Source organism: Parasteatoda tepidariorum, chromosome 4, assembly GCF_043381705.1.
Source record: "Parasteatoda tepidariorum isolate YZ-2023 chromosome 4, CAS_Ptep_4.0, whole genome shotgun sequence".
NCBI lineage: Eukaryota > Metazoa > Arthropoda > Arachnida > Araneae > Theridiidae > Parasteatoda > Parasteatoda tepidariorum.
In genome coordinates this window covers 74898887-74919581 of record NC_092207.1, presented here as the reverse complement: position 1 = coordinate 74919581, position 20695 = coordinate 74898887, and the positions used below count along the sequence as shown (strand labels likewise).

At 31.8% G+C, this 20695-nt stretch overlaps 1 protein-coding gene across 1 annotated transcript in view; it reads right to left on the bottom strand.

Annotated features, from left to right (window-relative positions):
- Positions 1-1329: 1329 nt before the first annotated feature.
- The window catches only part of LOC122270580 (nose resistant to fluoxetine protein 6-like), a 35226-nt gene continuing 15860 nt past the window's right edge, over positions 1330-20695 (bottom strand). The window contains exons 6-14 of the mRNA XM_071180056.1: positions 19126-19305; positions 18215-18305; positions 16541-16633; positions 14726-14891; positions 13117-13196; positions 11124-11246; positions 6389-6563; positions 5348-5490; positions 1330-1888 (exon numbers count right to left, since the gene is read on the bottom strand). Coding sequence (XP_071036157.1) covers positions 6536-6563; positions 11124-11246; positions 13117-13196; positions 14726-14891; positions 16541-16633; positions 18215-18305; positions 19126-19305 — 761 coding nt within the window. The 3' untranslated portion in view covers positions 1330-1888; positions 5348-5490; positions 6389-6535. The remainder of the gene's footprint in view (positions 1889-5347; positions 5491-6388; positions 6564-11123; positions 11247-13116; positions 13197-14725; positions 14892-16540; positions 16634-18214; positions 18306-19125; positions 19306-20695) is intronic.

Sequence of the window (20695 nt, the reverse complement as noted above, 5' to 3'; positions counted from 1 at the left end):
GAAAAGAAAACAGAACACTGAATAACTTTTGATCTAGTGATTAGATCTTCAATTATTAGAACTCAATATTAATGATTTAAAAGGATGTTCTCAAATATGCAAATTAATTCAGATTATATTTTATAATATGCAAATTAATTCAGATTATATTTTATAATATGCAGACGATATTTTAAATTACGAAATCAGGCATAAAAACACACTTTTTTCTGAATTACTTTCCGGCTGATTTTGATTCCCTATCCCAAAAGTATAGCCACAATCTGAGAAAAAATATGGTCCCAATAATTTGGTTTAGGAGAGTGGTCCAATGTTTGAACTTTAATGTTAATTTCTCTTTTTGCGATATCTCAAGAATAAGTTTATTGAGTTGAAAATTTTTGCACCAAATTATAAAATTCATTAAAAATAAATTTTTTAATATTTTTTGTTTTAGTTAATTAAGGTAAAAAAAAATTTTCATTGCATAGTTAAAAGAATTTTCACATATTAAGGAATGTAACTTTATAGTTCCTGATAAATCAAATTTCAAATTTATGACTTTATTTAATTTTTTCAAAATTATTTTTTGTATGAAATTATTTTTGGAGAAAAGTATTTTATAATTGCGTGTAAAAAAATTTTGATTCACTTAAACTATTTGATTTTTCAAAAGATTTTGCTGAACTTTTGTAGTTTGCCATTTAAAATTGCAGTCTTTAAAATGATGTAAAACAATGCATACCTTAACAATTCAAAATCTTTTCATCTATTAATAAATAAAATTATAAAAAATAATAAATATTAACAAAAATTATATATTTTGCATTGAATTATCTTTGGATAAAAAAATTTTAATGTTGTGTACAAAATTTTTTTAATTTGCTTAAAAAGTTCTAGAGATATGGCAAAATACAAAAAAAGTAAAATTGAATTTAAGATTTCCAAACTTAAGACCGCTCTCCAGACCAAGTAATTGGGGCCATATTTTTTAATGGCTATATATTTTTAGGTAAGGAATCCTAATCAATTTATGTTTATTCAGAGAAAATACATTTTGGTATCTGATTTCTTAGCTTGATATTGTCTGCACTAACTGGTCTGTATATTTGACATCACCCATTTAAGCCATTAAGATCCAATCACTGAATCTTAAGTTATTCAGAATGTTATTTATATACAGTGAAAAAAATAAATAAACATATCTCAAAGGGATATCTGCAAGTGAGGTAGTATGGGTATCTCAATCCTGATTGGTTGTTGAAGCATGGCATTTGTTTTTCAATAAATTTCATTGTATTTAAAAATACAAAATTTAGTATGCTAGACATCTTGTAGGAATTGACTTCATGCAAAACTCGATTTTAATTTACAAAAGAAGTTCATAGCAGAAGAAATATTAATAGGAATAATTTTAAAAAACAATGACTGTAAAGTGTCTTACAGTTTTTTTTTACTGATACATCTGTGAAACTTATGCATATAAATCAAAATTTTAAACTTACTAGATATGGAGCAACTCGTTTGTAAAAACATAAATTAAACATTTTGAAAGATACATCTAATGCTAAGTAAGTCAATTAAAGTTTAAAACGAAGTGTCTCTTTCAGGTAATGTGGATATTTAGCTCTGATACTCAATGCATATATATATAAAAAAAGAAACTATATATATTTTAGAAGGCAGAACTCGACTAAGTTTATGAACTTTTTTCTTTGCTCTCATGTATTTTTTGTTCTTCAAAACAGTGTCTAGAATTGCTTTCATTTATGGTGCTTTTTATATTTTTGCCATCCTTTGCTTTTTCATGCCATAAATCATATACAGAATTGAATGGCAGTTCTACTGTAATGTGTGCCACATAAGCTAATCCAATAGAGATTACAATGATTGCCAAAGAATCAAAAAGCTGCAAGAAAAAAAAAATTAGGTATTTAATCATTTGTTAACAACAGAAAGTTAATTAGCATTTATTTATTAGCTACTATCAGTATAAAACACATTTAGATTTTAACAGAAATTCTTTCATTTACTTTTGATTCTAAACAGTGGTAAATTTGATTTACCTAAACTTCAGTTTTATAATGAAAAATCTGTTTTAATTTTCTGCATTAGTTTTAAACAATATTTGGAATACTTTATTTTATTACCGGTGTTGAACAGTCATACCAATTCCGAGTTTACGACTAGCAATGTTCAACTCTATAGCCTTAAAATCTTGAACTTTACCCAGAAGACCCCTGTCCAAAAGACAAGGGAACTTATGGATCAAGTATTGGGAGACACTTTTTGCCTTCGTGGAGGACTTTTTAATGGAGCTAAACCGCATTTGCGTTACATGAGAGGAAAACCATTAATGAATCCCACGGTTAGCCTGACAGCAAAGGGATTCTAACCCGTGATCCATCAACCATTGTGGATATTTTACGTTAGTACTGTGGTCAGTTCGACCTGCGAGCAGAATTGGTATCAACTTGCCGCCGCCGACATACGAACCTGGGTCACTTCATTAAGAGGCCAACGCTCTATCACCCTGAGCCACCGCAGCTCGGAATAGTATATTTTATTTTATAACCGTCGTTGAACAGCCGACCCAATTTTATGGGTTTACGACTACTAATGTGCAACTCCGTAACCTTGTAATTTTGAACCCAATCCAGAAGATAAGGGAACTCCTGGATCGAGTATTGGATGAAATTTGCCTTCGTGGAGGTCTTTTTGATGGAGCTAACCCGCATTTGCGTTACATGGATAGGAAAACCTCCCACGGTTAGCCTGACGGCAAGGGGACGGATCATGGGTTAGAGTCCCCTTGCCGTCAGGCTAACCGTGAGAGGTTTTCGTGGTTTTAATCTCTATGTAACGCAAATGTGGATTAGTTCCATCAAAAAATCCTCCACGAAGGCAAATTTCTCCCGAAACTTGATCCATGAGTTTCCTTAACTTATGCTTTGGGTTCAAAATAAGAAGGAAAAACTACGGAGTTGAACATTAGTAGTCATAAATACAAAATTGGATGGGCCGTTCAATGATGATAAAATAAAATAGTGTAGGACTGGGTGATAAACGATTTCTTTATTAAATATTAGGGTAACGGAAAATTTAACTATTAAGGTTATTCCATACCTAACTAATCTATTTTTAAATTCAATCACATTTTATCGTTTCCAGTGTTGTACAGGGCACAGAAAATAACATTAATATTCAAATAGTTCCTGACAAAATTGAGTTTTTAAAATATCAGATTTTTAAAATTTGATTTCTTATAAACTATCCACCCCGATTTCTTTCAAATTTTGCATTTTGTTATGTAAAATTACATTCTTCAATATGATACAAAAATGCGTATACTCTTGTAATTAAAAATATAATATTAAATTAAATAACTAATATTAAATAAAATAATAAACTATATTTAAAAATAAAAGTAATTGTCACGGAATTATTTTTGGATAAGCGAATTTTATAATGGTGTGCAAAAGTTTTTCCAATTCGCTAACAAAGTTCTCGAGGTATGGCGAAATACGCACAAAACTGAAATTGACATTAAGCGGTCAGAACTTTGACCGTTCTCTAGACCTAACTATTGGGATCATGTTTTCCAGATTGTGGCTATCCCCTATATTTTGGGAGATCAGATATCATAATCCGTCGTATTAAAAAAAAAAGTATTTTAAAATTTGTCATTAACTTGATCTACAGAAGGAGTTTCTTACTGAGTTAGAATTTTAAGCATACCATTTCAACAGAAATATTTCAACTGGTGTCTTTAATTTTATCCTCAGACTGAGCCACGTTGTTGTTGGAAACGGTTATTTTGATGATATTGTAATACAGTTATTTTACAATCAGTTGCTCCAACTATTTACAAAATTTGTAACTAATTTTGAAACTTGATGCGAAATTACATTTCGTAAGCGAAAGGCTGTAAAACTATTCATTTTTGTTTCCGTTTATCTGTAATAGATTTTTCAAATCATCAGTCAATTGTGGATAGTTGACCGTGTAAAGCTAAGTAAAGATGGCGATTGGAGTTAAAATTTGTCGTAAGACATACGGGATACTGTTTTCGATTGATTTTTTCGGCTAAGCTTGAAAAAGAGCAACATCCAGTATTATTATAGTAGTATTTTCAATCTAATGTGTTCTTTCAATTTAACTTTCAACGAAACAAACAGCATATGAATTCGGAAGACACCACGAGCTTGCTATGATGCTACCCAAAAAATAACAAACGGCTCTATTTTACACAGATATACCCAAATAAGGGATAACACTCAAAACATGGCAAAGCTTACACTTTATTTGTGTTGCGATATTAATTTTCTTAAATTTGTTTTAGGCAAATCTCCTGTTAGAATTTCATAAATTGCAGAAAACTCTCTTATGAATGGTAAAATTACGATTCTAGGAAAAAAAGGCCCTCGGAAAAAAAGGTCCCGGTAAAAAAGGTACCTGTGTAGGGGAAAATATTTGAAATGAGAAGATTAGATTGAAGTGCTTTTTGCTGTTCCGTGCATGTTTTTTTTTTTANTTCGTGTCGCCCGTTTTCAACTAATTAAAAAGGACCAATACTTTCCCCTCCAATCACGAATAAACATCCAGCACATAAATCCTCCCAACTTCCCCGATTGGCTACTTTAAGCATCACATTAGCAACTTCTTCACAAAATATAATTTAAAATAGAAAATAACACATTTTTCACTTAGAAAAATTACAAAAAAAAGTTAATTTAATAAAAGAAAATAATTAAAAGAAAAATTTAAATAGTATCTTCCGGCTTTAAAAAATAATCAAAGAAGAATAAATAAATGAAATAAAATTTAAAAAAAAGGCGTAATACTACCAGTCCATAAGTCCCCCCCTTACCCTTCTCCTACCTCAATGATCTAATCTGAATTATTACGGATAAAAAGAATATTCATTGAAACAGCGAGAAACATTCATGCTGCCCAGAAAGCGAGAGGGGAAATATCGCTACAGATTTTCCCTATGGAGGTACCTTTTTTCCGGGGACCCTTTTTTCCGTACCTTTTTTTTACCGGGACCTTTTTTTCCGTACCTTTTTTTTCCGTCTACCAAAATTACACGTAAATTTAAACACAAATCACAATAATAATATTAAGCCTAGAATATTAAGCCTGTCCACACATCGTCTCGCAAGCATAACATTGCAGGGATACACCGGAAGTTTTCTAAATTTCTTTTGGTTTTAGGAAGCTTGTTATTGTTTACATTCAGTCAACCATCCATAGGACAACTGGTTCGAATGTAGGTGCATGAAGAAATTTGACGAAAGAATCCTGCTTAAATCTGTTACGTTTCTATAAATAATATTCCTACTAAATATATCCAAATTACACTCACCATATCGATCATCCCTAAGTATACCCTTTCTTTCAAGGATGCTGCCCTGAAGATAAGTACTAGCGGATGCATAACATATAGGCTGTAGCTGATACGACATAACGGAGTAAATACACCCAACGAAAGAAACCTGTGCATCAAGTCTGTCCAAAAAGCAAAGAGTATTCAGTCACGTCATAATATTAGATATCTTTTCTTTATTGAATGTGTATATAGGGTGTTCTGTAATAGTGGCCTTTAATATATATTTTAGAAGCCTTGGGAAAAAATGAAGTTGGAGAAATATACACATGAAGAAATGCATTTTGTATCACTATTTAAAAAGGTAGGAAAACATCGAGTTAGCTAGCAGTAACTGTAAGATGGTTGTTACTAAAAATACAACCAAATTTGATCAAGCGATCAAACAGGTTTTGATGTTTTTAATTACATGCATTGTAATTTTTCATTTAAAGTCACTTCATTATTTTTTTAATAAAAAACTAATAGATATATATATAAACGGGTTTGCATAAATATGTATAAACTAGAATTTTTTTTTTTTTAGTCACAGACCAATAATGTAATTCTCTTAATTTCTACAGTCATATTTTCTCGAAATTTGCCTCATTAAATTAGTTGTAAAAAATACATCAGAAACAAAACTTCATTCGTTTAGATGCCAAAAATTAAATGAAGTGTACAAGTTAAAATTTGTACTTTTATGCACATAAAACCATTGCAGTTTCTAAACTGATAGTTTTATTGACTCGTGTTAATTCTTCCTGAAAAAGTCCTTAGGAAACTATATGTCTCTGGACTAGATCACAATATTAGATACTTAAGTAAGTGCAAGTCAAACATTGTGATTTTTGTAAATAAAAACATTACATATAAACTACTTGTCCCAGGGTCTCGAACAAAACTCCAACGCGACAAATCGTGTAATTTTTCAACATTTTCACATTTATTATTTTTATAATTTAAAAATTACAATTCAGTTGGTGTCACAAAACCATAACACTAATTATAATTTTTTCCAAAAACTTTTTTCTCTCTTACCCAGTTTTCCTGTGAAAAGGTTGAAAAGCAGCCAAGATGCACTGAAGGCCCAACATAAAGTTCTTAAGGCATAATAAGCTGCAATTATTCTGTAGTTCTTTGTCGGAATCCATATTCCATACAGGGCTATTGCATAAAATAGAATGGTCAAGATCCAACAGGTTGTACGAAGAGTCTGAAAATATTGCATAGTTATTTAAAGTTTCTGTAAACCTCAAAGTAAAATTACTTACTCTGAAAATATTATACTGGTACAATCCTTTTATAACGTAATTTTTGAAAATCAAGTTAGAATGTGTTCTGATTACAGTTGAAGTGGTGTCTTTTGTTAAACAAGGACAAGCATGAAAAGGTAACTAAATTGTGTTTTAAATTGCATCTCCTTCACTTACAACAAATCAGTTTCAATGCTTAACTCTACTTGAAATATATGAGCTACAATTTTGGAGAAATCATTAAATACAATAAAATATACGAATTGTTTACAAGGTTTGTCAATAAATGATGGCGTTCTAAAAAAAACTGTAGAAGAATCCTTTTTGCTATATGTCAGACTAATTCAACTGAAATTTAAAGTATTTCCTCTGAGACATCTCGTTTTGATCTCAGACGGAAAATGATGGTTGTTTTGAGAACATTGATTTGATCAGTGGTCATCGGGCTACCAAAATAGGAGAGCAATCCTCTCCGCAGAGGATCACAATTGTGATGGCCTGTCTGCGGATCATCCTCATGATTGTTTCTTAGTCCGTCACCTATAACCCATCGTATAGCTCTAGTGCGGCGTAAATTAGTACTACTATTATTACATTGATCAGTTATAAGAGACACCATCTGTTGACAAATTTAGTAACTTGTATTAAAGCTGGGTGGTAAATCAATCATTTCATTTAGTAGAAGGCAGTAAATCGCACATTTCTGTTTGTTACATTTAATTGATTTTTTTCAATTCATCAGTCATTTTTGGAATGTTTGATGCAGTGGCTAAAATGGATTGTATTCTGCCTGGTAAGTACCCTAGATTTTTTTTCCAACATTTTATTTTATATTTTATAACCGGCGTTGAACAGCCGACCCAATTTTTTGGGTTCACGACTGCTAATGTTCAACTACATAGCCTTGTAATTTTGAACCCTATCCAGAAGACAAGGGAATTCCTGGATCAAGCAGGATGCGGAATTCGTATCGATCAGCAATCGCTGAGATTCGAACCCGCACCTCTTTGGAAGGCGAACGATCTATCCTCTGAGCCAATTTCCAACTTTCAGGCCACTTATGTTTAAAATAACAAGAAAGTTTTCTTTTATCAGGACCCTTGGTTTCAAATTACTAGCCAGTAAATTAGCCAAATATCAAAAGTATTCTCCAATTTTCGAAAGTCTTCGTCGAATGCAAATTTTAACAATCTCTTATGATTAATTCTTTTTTCACATAGAAAACTATTTTACAGTAGTTTGTTTCAAGCTTAATATTATTTGGACCCAATTCTAATTGGTTATGCGGTGCACCTACCGAAAATTACTGTAATCCAATAAAAAAATACTGATTAGTTTAGAAAAATTCATGCTGATGTAATTTTGAGGATCGAGTTGCATAGTTAGTTATAAAAAAGTCATCGAGTTATGAAAAATCAGTCTCCAAAACTTTCGCCAAAAGACAATTTTATTGGCTAAATTTACGATTTTATCTTAGTAGGTGAATGCTTAGCGCTTACGCAGTCTTGCCATGAACTCTTTTTTTTCTATACTTTAAATTACTTATATCGATTAAAAAAAATTGCCATTACGGTTTTCTCCGGTGGTACAGTGTCTTTATTAGGAGAAAATTGACAAAATCCAAGCAATATTTTAGTTTGAATGGTCGGATATGCAGCAGCAAGCATTGTTTTTTTTTGTCAGTCAGAAACACCGTTTACTACCGTAATATATAGCTAATATTGATACATAACAAGAAACTTGTTTCCTTGGCAGAACGCATCATCAATTTCAGTTTTTTATATATTTTATTACTTTTTCTTTTCGTATTGTTGATTTTTGCATTACACAGCAAGAAAAGGAAGCGACATCACAATTTATATACTTATTTATTGGTTATAAAAACCGGCTCGATTTTAGTTCCCAAACTAAGCATGTCGTCTAGGCGGGGAAAAAATATTAACTATTGAACTTCATATGTGCTTATTTTTATTATAGGTTATACATATCGAAAAAACCATAGTTTCATGTTCATCATAGGTTGATCATGTCTGAAATTTTATTATAGGAATAAATATGTTTTTATTATGGGTATAGATACATCAGAAAAATCTATACTTATAAAGAAATTTTGTAACATGACTAGATATACACTGTAACCTCTCGGGAGCAACCACTCTCTGTTCCACAGTGAAATGGTGGTCAGTCGTTCGAAGAGGTTACCTCCACTAACTAAAATAAGAAATGTTATAGAAGGTGCATGATTTTTCGCAAGCAATTTTAATTTTACTCAGTGTCATTTTCTTGGTGCAGAAAAGCTTGGTTTTGATGATCTCTCCTAAAGGTCTCTTCAGTTTCTTTGAATTATTTATTAACACAATCTAAACTGTTCCTGTCCCTTGACTCTCTAACTTCCATTTAAAAAACTTTTTCAAACGTTGATAACAGTAAGAGACAATATTTTCCATTGCGATGATGACTCTTCGTTTTCGGAACTATCTCAAAATCAACAGCTGTACTGGAAAGTTGTTAGTATTGTTTCAGTCTCTGAACAATAACAAGGAAACTACTTTTTTTTTAGTTAAACACATACCAGTCACATCTAGTAGTCCCGCAGTGGACTGATCGTTAAGACACGGTTCCCAGCAGATCACCGAAGTCAAGCATCACTGGCTGCGGTCAGTGTGCGGGTGGGTGACCCACTTGGATCAGTCTGCGTCGGGACCGAGGGTGTGCGGTATTGGTCCTCGTTAAACTGTTCTACCGTAAAGTGCTCGACTTCGCGTGCAGGTCGTTGGGCTACCGAAGCAGGGGTGCCATCCCCTCTGCAGAGGAACAAAATTGTGATGGCTTGTCTTCGGATCATCCTCAGGGATGTTTCCCAGACCGTCGCCAATAGCCCATTGTGCAGCTCTAGTGCGACGTAAATTAACTACTACTACTACTACCACATCTAGTAAAACTTTGTTTTCTAATTTTATTGGGATGACGTAAAGCGTTTTTTTACTAATTTAATTTACTCTATCACCATTTCCTTAAATTTTCTTTAACTAACACGGATAAAGTTTTATCACTATAAAAATTAAGTTTGTGGTCCAGTGATTTCGTTTATTTGTCCTGTTTTAAAAATTTTATAACGCATATTTTGATCGGACAGTTAATTTGAAACTTATTAAAAGCGAACTTAATTCTTGTGCAGGGCTTATTAAGCATAAAATCATGTCTTTGGCTGTTTCGTAATATAATAATTAAACCCAGTAAATAAAGAAACTCCTTGATCAAACATTGGGGAAAACTATTTGATGAAATTAACCAGTACTTGCATTTCAAAGAGGGGTGAACCACAAAACTCTCCATAGTTAGCCACCGATGATGAAAGGACTTTAACCCATGGTCTGTCTACCACTGAAGGTATTTTGCATTAACAGTAGTCGGCACGAGTAGAGGCAGCAGAATTCGTATCAACCTGCCACCTCTGGAATTCGAATCTGGGTCGCCTCACTGGGAGGTGAATGTTCTTTCCTCTTGGCCATCGTGGCTCCTGATGAAGTTATTGGAGGGATAACCCGTCTCCGTCGAAAAAGGGTTTTGATGAAACGAACCTACATTTGTGTTACATGAAAAGGAAACCCTCCTATACTGTTAGCTTGTCGGAAAAGCGACAACTTATGATGATCCACATACCACTAGTTACATCTGTATTCTGGTTGGTGAAAACTGGAAGCTCTGTACTAAACATTTAAAAATTCACGAAGAACAAGAAAGACTCGTATTTTGAAATTAGCGACACTTATAAAAATGTTTTGAAGAAAACATTTAAAACGAAAAAGAAATGCTTCCACTTTGTAAAAAACGGGAAGAGGGTTTAAGTTTGTTAGGGAGGCGAAATCATACAAAATAATGATCATTCACTAAAACAACTGAGAGCAATGTAAATTATTGTTTTCCCCCCGTAAATTTTGCTTTAGCGTCAAACATTTTGATCGTCAAGCCATTATTCATATATTCGATAGTGAATCATCATTATTTATACATTGATGTATCGTTGGGGTCACGCCAAAAGCATGCATCTTTCAAGTCATAGAATAGTACCATTACCATTAGTCCGTGACCATTATTTAACCATACCAACGTAATATAACAAAGAGCTACCTCTTGAAGCTAAACTATAAGAGACTCGAACGTAAAAATGCAGTATGATATGAAGCAATTCATGAAGATTTTCATGGCAATTTCTATTTTTACTCCATTGCTAATTTGAAACTAAGTTTAAAATATAGTAAAAATGTCTGGTAATCCATGATGATTCAAATGCTAAAAAAGTGTTTTCAAAATGCAAACACATTATGGCAAGATTACTTCCTCAGTGAGAAAACCTTCCATAATTTGTTTGGTTTTTGAGAATTTGACGTGAACTCACTTTTTTCTCTACTTGAATTTTTAATTTTTGGTGAGACAGAATTTACCATGAAGTGTCTCTTCAGAGATAATAGCGTCCACTAAAGATATAAATACTACTTAAGAGAGAAAAGAAGTCTTACTCAAAATCTTTGAGGAATCTAAAGGAAACCATCTTGAATTTATGAACTATAGAAATCTCGTAAACAATAAGAATGCATGCTGAAATCAATGCTGAAGCCAAGGCCATTCCGATTTTTGGCATTCTGTAAGAAAATTCAAAGCGATCTTTACAGTTCTAACAGACTAATGTATTCAAAAATATATGTCAAAAATTACACTGCTTAGTGTTTATTTTAACAACACATTTCGTTTGGTTCTAGACATTTAGGGTTGTGGCGAGTGTAGTTGGTAAATCGTCTCAGTAGTTTTAACGGGATTAGGAATAGTATTCTCTTATCAATTGTGTAATAAGACTTGAATTTGGATTACAGTATATTATTATAATGAGTCGAAAATGTATGGCCATGAGGGCCAAATTTCCGTTAAAAGTTTATATCGGACCAAAAATCTAAAAGTACAAATGTGAAATATTTTCAAAGCATGAATTCAATGAAACCAAATTCGACGGAACCCCTTCATACATTCTGATGTTTGGTTGACTAGCTGACGCCATGCTCATTTGAAGTTGGGATCCCAATTTTGCATTATGAGATAACTTTTTCAAAATATCAACTAATGCAAGTATTTTAAACGCTTTTGTTTCGGCTATGACAAAAAATGTTACAACTTTGTATGTTTTTAGACACAAATATTTCTCACTTGTGTATTCTTGGAAATTTGATCTGATGTAAACGTATCTCGTGAGACTTTTGATAATTTCCATGCCTTGTGGATAACTTTAAGAAAATTTTTTCAGTGTAGGAGTCTAAAGTGGTGGTCACATATTTAGGTACTTGGAAAAAAAGCTCTTAATTATGTATTGTGAGCTGATATAAAATTGTTTTGGGTTTTATCCTTTCACATTGTAGACTCGCATGCAAGGAAAGAAAATTGCACCGCACTTCATATTATCAAAATATATGTTTTTGAGATCGAGCTAAAAAAATTGCAGGCACTACTAGACCCCAATTTTTTTTATCTTTTGTAATTATACTTTCAAAATTTGCGTAATTCAACTTTTTTTTTTCATCCTGTGGGTTTAAAATTTTTTTTATTCTGTTAGCTTTATAGATTTTTTTTCATTAAAAACTTCGATAAAATATAACTAAGTAACCGTAACTAAGTAACTACTAACTGTCACTGGAACATCATTTGTTTCTTAATTTTATCTAGAATTTGAGCTACTAGGAGGTTAATTAAATTACTAACTCATGAAACAAATAAAAATATAAACATTTTGTTACAGACAACCATATTATTGTTTAAATAAATAATTTTTTTGTCAGTATTCAAATCAAATATTTTAGAAGCACTTTAAATATTTAGAACGTTCAAATTTTGACTTATTTTACGATTGGACTTTTTGATCACTTTTAGAACATGTTTTAAAAAAAGCAATTTTCTGATTAATCACTTTAAAATTTGCTTATTCAAATCACTATGATGTCGAAAAAATACCACGAATTAAAGCATTTTCTGTAGCAGCTACTCTAGTACTGTTAATCGAAATCATCACTTTACATATATATATATATANAAATTGTTCATAAAGAAGATGTTCATTATATATATATATCTTAAATGCGTTATCAGAAATTAAGTTAGAAAAGCACATATGCTTGGGTTTACAAATTAATATTGAAGCGAGAAGAAAGAAGAAGATTAAAACGAAATTTGGTGAATCACTAAAGTAGGAGAAAGAAGATCTACCAAAATTAATTTGATTGTCTGCTAAAACTTGGAAGGAGTAATAACTGCGTTTTTACTCCTCTGTTTCCTCCGGTAATCAAACAGGTTTCAGCCCTATCTTCCTCATTAATATTTCGACAGAGAATGATAGCGCGTTTTTCTCACTAAAATATTTGTGACTTTTTTAACAAGGAATATGGAAATAATTAATGGGAGCGGTGATTGTGGAACACCTTGAATATGAATTTAATTCTCTGAATTATTTAACAGTTAAAGCTGACATACCTATATGTGACGATCAACAAGACTAGACCAGCTATATGCGTTTGAATCAACATCCCTATGTACCAAGAATGAAGCATGCACTACAAATAAGCATTTAAATGTGAATTAAGTACTTATAATTTTTATGTTGATAAAATATATGAAATTCCAAACAATAGAGCTATTTTTATTCAAGCCTGCTTAATGGTTACTCTTAACAACGTAACTTTGACAAATTTTACGAAATTTTCTTTTTAGTTTCTAGGGTATAACATTAAGAAAAAATATACACTATAATGCCTTCATTAAATAAACAATTTCCTCGTATTTATTTAAACAATGGTACAAGGGTCTGCGATACTCGATGCAGTTGTGTACTTGGTGCAGTTGATAAAGGCATCGTTCACATCGTCGGAAGATCGTGAGTTTGATAGCAGTCAACGAAACAATAGTAAAATCTGTCATGACTGAATGTCCTCACGCTGGTTGTGGGACGAAATTTTGGAGAAGGGAGTAACAGCTCAGGCGCCGTCCACGTTGTCTGTCTGGAGACAAAATGACGTGGTACAGTTCAGACGTGGCTAAGAAACGACAGAACTTTGAAAATCGAAATCGAGCTAGTTGCTTGGCCAAATCTGGGTGTATGCTAAGTTAAAGAGAGTTTTATTATAGTATACTATGAAGTAAATCGTTAAATATCTATAAGTAACTGCAAATACCATAGAGCTATAATGTAGGTAGACCAAGCTTTGCACGTTAATTTTTGTCTCACTAATAAACACACGTGACGGGTGGGAGATTCGTTGGGAAATTTTCTACCTTCTGCTTATTATTGTTATTTTAAAGGAATAAAATATTCATGCCCGAATTTTAACGTAATTTTTTTTAAAAAAATATGCTCTTTTATTGTAGTGTATTTGGTTGACATTTTTTTTTTAAAATGAACGTTTCAAGAACCCATGCTGCAGTGTCCCCAAACTGTTGCTTTTTTTTCTTTATACATTGGACTTTCAAAATCTTTTGAGAAGTTGCTTACATTATATCTATGGAAGCTAGCCTTCTTCTTCTATGTATTTTCCTTGCCTGAACTCTTTAAGCTGCAAACTTTCGTTCCTTGCTCTTAAAAGCTCAAAACATAAACCAAATAAAGACAGCTTATCTTATTTGTCACAAGACTTCTTTTTTTTTCTACGCCAAAATTGCTGATATACAAGAATCATGTGACTCTGATGCTGGGGCAAGGAGAGATAGAGAAATATAAAAATGCATGCTGTACCTCTATTACAGCTCAATGGTAGTTGCTGACATCTAATGGATTTTTCGAATCAATAAAAAGATATGAAAAACTAATATATAGCCATCAGAATAATTCAATAAAAACTTAAATTTTTCCCCTCCATTTCTCCCCTCTCTTTTTTGTAACTAGTTAAATAAAGCTGTAAATATTGCACACATCAGTTTCATCTAATTTAAATTGTTTAGCTTGAAAGTAAAATTCAAACATTGGTTTACTTCAACTTAAATAACATTCGGAAATCATGCCTTCCTAATAGTTAAAGAAATGATATTTCATCTCAGAAAAATAAATTAATTAAAAGGGGAAAAAATAAATAAACAGATGCAAACTTACTATATCATTAGAATGTACAAAATTGTTCATAAAGAAGATGTTCATCCACCATGATTTCTGACATTTATTAATTTCAAAATCCCATGAAGAGTTCCATATGGGTTCAAAATGAAGATTTGGTACTATTAACATTAAGACAACGTGTAATATAAATAATGGACAAAATCTGTAATGCAAACATTCGAAAAATATGTAAATATCTACTTAATAAGCATAGGGCAAGTTGAAATTTTTTTTATGTTCAAATGTTTATATATTTCAACGTTGAAATCTTTACATATTTCGATGTTGAAATGTTTATATGTTTCAATGTTGAAATATTTATAAATTTCAATGTTGAATTGCTTATATATTTTAATATTGAAATGTTTTTTTATTTCGATGTTGAAATCTTTATAAATTTCAATGTTGAAATGTTTATATATTTCAATATTTACATGTTTGTATATTTCAATGTCTAAGCGTTAATATATTTCAATATTCAAATGTTAATATATTTCAATAATCAAATGTTTATATATTTCAATATTCAAATGTTACATATATGTTAACTATAAGTAACATTTGAAAAAAAATAATGTTACATATATGTTAACTATATGTAACATTTGGAATAAATAATGTTACATATATGTATATGCTACATGCTACATAAATGTACTGTTACAATATGTATTTGTTACATGTCAAATACATAATTTTGTTAAATGTTACATATATGTATATTTTACATGTCATATACATCATTTTGCATAATGCTCAAATTCAGCTCTTCAACTAACACCACGAAAAAAGTTTTAACAAAAAAAGTAAAAGTTGGTATGTAATGCCAATGTATGTTATGCCATTGGCCTACTATACAATCAAGCCTACTTGAAATCAAGCTCATTTTTAAGGCAGAGAGTACGTTTCGTGTTTTATTTCAGTGGCGCCATCTATCATCATATCAGTCCAAGAATACGACTTCAGCCACACATACGTCACTGCCCGTTTTAGAAGGTGAACCCACTCTACTCCCATTCATTCACCCACAGATCGTAATTTTAATCTGAGCCAGAGAAATATCAATCTCTGATTCAGTTCTCCAAGAGGAATTGATTTGCTATGGGAACCTGGAGGACTTTGTGACGCATACAGATTTAACGTACACCATCACCCTTTACTTCTCGACCTACGGGTTTTGAACTCATGTTTTCACGAACACGAGCTCAACGTCCTACCAACCAGGCTATCCTGGCTGCATTCGATATCACTGGAGAGTTTCTTTGTAAAATATTAAAATAATGTTTCGTTTTTCTTTGATCCAATGCTTATTTCCAGAACTTTTGAAACTCTCCTGTACACAAATGCAAGCTGTTTTTTAGTCACCACCTTTAATACGTATTTTTTATATCCTCATCAAATATGTTGATAAAAAAAATCACACATTCAGACTTGCAAAATCAGTTTTAAACGAGCATTAAGCAAAAATGTAAAATTCTGATCCATTTTGCAGAAAGTGATTTTTTAGCTAGTTTGAATAATTGGTTAATCTTGAGATTGTTTCTTATAATTGCCTCCATATCCTTTGAATTTTCTTAGGCAATTAAACAGGTTTTTATGTTTTTAACCTCGCTTCAACTTTCGCAGCGCTTTAGTTTTTTTTTTACTTCGCTTAAACATTAATCTTAGAGCGTCACATATTTATTTTTTTTATATTATGAACAACACCATATAAAATTTGTTTCTATATTTTGGACAACATTTTCGATAAGGACTTTTAACATATATACTAAAAAAAATATTGATTACTAATGAAATACTTTTTGATTTTACCTCCAAAGTTTGTGAGTAATAGATTCTATGAAATCTATTTTACCTCCGTTCTTATCCATTTTCTTCTTCATACTATATACCAGAAAAAATCCACTAAAAAGTACAAAATGTGTTCTTTTACAAAATATTACTTAACTAAAGAAATTCTAATTATTAACTGGAAAATAATTTATGCATTTTACTAAATATCTACCTTCAAAATCTTTTCTATAGTCTGCTTTCAAGGAACTCTCATACTTTCAGAAATTTTTCATACACTTAATAATAAAGAGAAACTGGTTTTAAGTTGCACGTTACGTTTAATATTACAAGAACCGAACACAAAATTCATTTCACATTTAGTTTAATGACAGTAAATGGTGTTATAAACCAAGTCTATTGCCATGAGAAAAAAGGAATAGAATAAAAGGACAAAAAAGAAGTATCCGAAAAACTTGGAAATGCCCTAAGTACCATATCTAGGCCCTGGCAACACCCAGGTGATGAAGATGCCAGTAATCATCACATTACTGGTTGTTCCTGAGTTACAATGCCGAATGAAGGGCGTTATTTGAAGTAACTGCCGAAAGAAGCAGACAGAGAATAACATCCGATCTGTCGTGTCAGCTATCAGCAGCAACAGGTATCACAGTTTTAAAGCAAACTGTGCATAAATATATATTCATTGGTTTATCGGATGTGTTTTGCTAACGGCAACTCACTGTTCGCAGCGATTCGTCCGGATTAGAGAACAAGCGATGTAGACATCGTCACGATGAGCTTGTGTTAAGTTTTCCGACGAGTACAGGCTTAGCTTGCAACCTGATTCGCATCGGACTCTTATATGAACTCCAGTAACCACAAAAATAACATCATTAAACCACACCGCTGCAGGATTCCTCGTGATGTGAATCCTCTTGGGGTGATGTGATCCCTCTTGGGGTGAAGTCATATTGGGGTCTAGAAGAGATCTGCAAGTTCAAATCGGAACCATGATAGGCCCAAATTTATCGGGATCTCATTCTCGAACAGCGTATATGCTTGTTTAGGGATTCCATGGCACATAATTTGTGTTTGAAGACAATGCCCGCTCTTACCGAGCAAACATCTTAAATGAATATCTTCAATCTGATAATATCATCCGTATGTGGAATGGTCAGCACTCTCACCTGACTTGAATCTGATTGTACGTATGAGGGGCATGCTTGGCTGAAAAGTTGCAGTTCATCAACCACCTCTATAAGTATACCAGATCTTCGAAGAGTGTTGTTTGCTGAATGAAGTAAACTTCCTCTAGATCAGATCGATATTTTGTTACTCAGCATGCTTAGATATTGTACGGGCTGTATTTTATCTCATGGGTGATATACAATGTTTTAACCATCATACTAACCATGCAATATTAAGTTTTTGTGACGGAGATATTTTTTATAATAGCTGCAGGACACAAAAATCTTAGTTTTTATGAACGGCATCATCCATTATCATCTTTCTTTTTCGTTATCTTTTGTTTATTAAATGAGTTTCATGAATTAGTCACATTTGTTTCGTTTCAGAACCTTTATTTTCCAGAGCAGTCATTATCCTTAATTTATGGACATAATTTAAAAATTTTTTTCATTCATATTTTTTTAAATTTTTAAGCTTGATAGTATGAAAAACATCATTTTGATTAATTTGAAGTAAATACATTACCTGATTACGATGAAGTTTTCCAAGCCTACACAAGCATTTTCAACTAAAATTGTCAGAGCATTAAAGATGAATGTAATGTTATAAACGGAAGCTGAAACAAAACAAAGACATTTTTCCGTATATCAGACATGTTCGTGATAATATATTTATACAAAAAAAGAAATTTACAAGACAGCAATTTCTACGAAGATAGCACAAAAAAAGCTATGAAGAATTTTACCTATGTTCATACGAATACATTTTTGAATAAAATAGTATAAATATGTTTAGAAATTGATTATGAGAAATTGCTACTACTACTCCTCCTCGGCTCTACAGTCCATGAAGGACCTTACTCTCTTTAACCACACAGCTCCAATGTTTCTGGTCCTTATAGCCTTTATCCTCCAATGTTTGATTTTTCGTTCTTTTTTTTCAGATGTCTTCCTACCTCGTAAAACCATCTTTTTCTGGAGCGTTTGACACTTAAAAGAAATTAGAGAAGTGATATTTTATTGCCATGAATACCCATTTTACGTTAGGTGTTTGCTTTTTGAAACTATCGATTCTTTTAAATCGATACAATGAGAGTTAGCAATAAAACATGAAGTCATAAATCGCATTTAAATCCCAAAAAATTAATTTTCTAATTCAGAACAACAAAAACTATTTTAGTAAAATTTTCAGAAAGGTTTATTATTCAGATGAGTTTTGAGTAAGTTTTACACTGTATCAATTATTAATTTCTTTGAATAAACTATTATAACTCATAACTTGAAATTTCTAGAGTGTAGATTTTTTTCCATGTCGCATAACTCATAAAATAGTTAATTGTTGTAATATTAAAGTTATCAAAACTTGTTTTGACAGAAGCCACAAGCGATTAAAATTTCTTCCAAAAAATTTTATCTTATTCATGCTTATGTACTTACTATATTTAAGTTCCTTCCACCGCTCTCTATATAGTGCGATATGAGTATTTATAACCATTATGGCTAAGAAGAAACGAATACCGTCAATACAGTCCAAGAAATGCTTTCCTTTCTTCGGTTCGAAAACTTTTGCTGAATTTGCAGGTAAGGAAAATGATTTCAAGCTTTTTCTCCAAAACGCTGAAAAATTTATGTTTTGTTATCTTACATATTCAAAAATACAAGGCACATAGTTATACAATACTCTAGAATACTGAAACATTTAAGCTATGTTATCTTACATATTCAAAAAGTACATGACACACTATAAATTATCCTGTCAAAAGAAACATAATTTTTTAAACAAAATACCGCAAAAAGAGGAATCAATGAAAAAAAAGGAGAACCACTCTTTGGTTTGCTAACTATATATCAGTTGTTGCTTGGGTGAACAAAAATGTTTTTGTGGAATTTAATAGTATTTAATTTTCGAAAACAAATACAGACTTATAATATTACACTGTTAGAGTTTTCATTACAAAAATTTATGGTAAAATAACCGGCAGCAGTCAGTCCATGCGATTAACCGTGAAGTTTACGGTATAAAACATTTTTTACCTTTACGGTTTTGAAACCACTAGCAACTAGTATGGTTGTGAAACCATAAACACAACATTATGCTGTTTTTAACCATTTACAACTAGCATGGTTTCAAAACTGTAAAATATTTTATATAACTAGACATAAAAGTTAGGCGTTTCGTTGTGTAATGGGCATTGGAGATTGCAGAACACCGGAAACTCTTCATGTGTTGAATGGAATAGATGGGCTTAGTTAGATAAAATTCTGGTTGTATAACCATATGAAGCGAAAGCAGTTAATAAACGGGCTTCTTTTACAGTTTGATTACCATCTTATTTGTGGTTATTTGACTGTTTTGTTTGAATATGGTAAAATAACAATTAAGTAAATTGTTATTTAATCAATTTTTTCGAAAAATTTCCAACAGTGCGCTATCTTGTATGCATTTTTTGAGCAACAACGGTGGTAACAATACGGTGGTAAAAATTACCCCTTTTTACGCCTGTTACGCCTGTTTATTCCACCTAATGGACATTTTATACATTTTATACGTAGATTGTTTCTTCTTTTTTTTGCAAATAATGTTCCTTCCTGTTACGTATTCAAAATTAATCTTATAAAAATTTGTCTCAGGCAATCCTTAAACAATACGAAACCCGTAAAGTGGAGAAGAGTACACTGCAATAAATATACACTCTATAACAAAAAAATCGACGCACCACCTGCCACTCACGCCTGCACACTGCCGAGCCATGGTGCATGGCTCGATCAGGCTGGAATGATGCCGACTGGGGACGTATTGTCTTTAGCGACCAATCCCGCTTCCAACTGTGTCCTGACCATATATGGCAACGTTACTTTTAAAAAGTAACGAGTAAAAGTACAAGTATTTTTAAAAAAAGTAACGAGTAAAAAGTAAAAAGTTCTTAGTTTAAAAAGTAACGAGTAAAAAGTACAAGTAAAAGTACAAGTACTAAACAAAAAAAGTAACGATTTAAAAGTACATTTC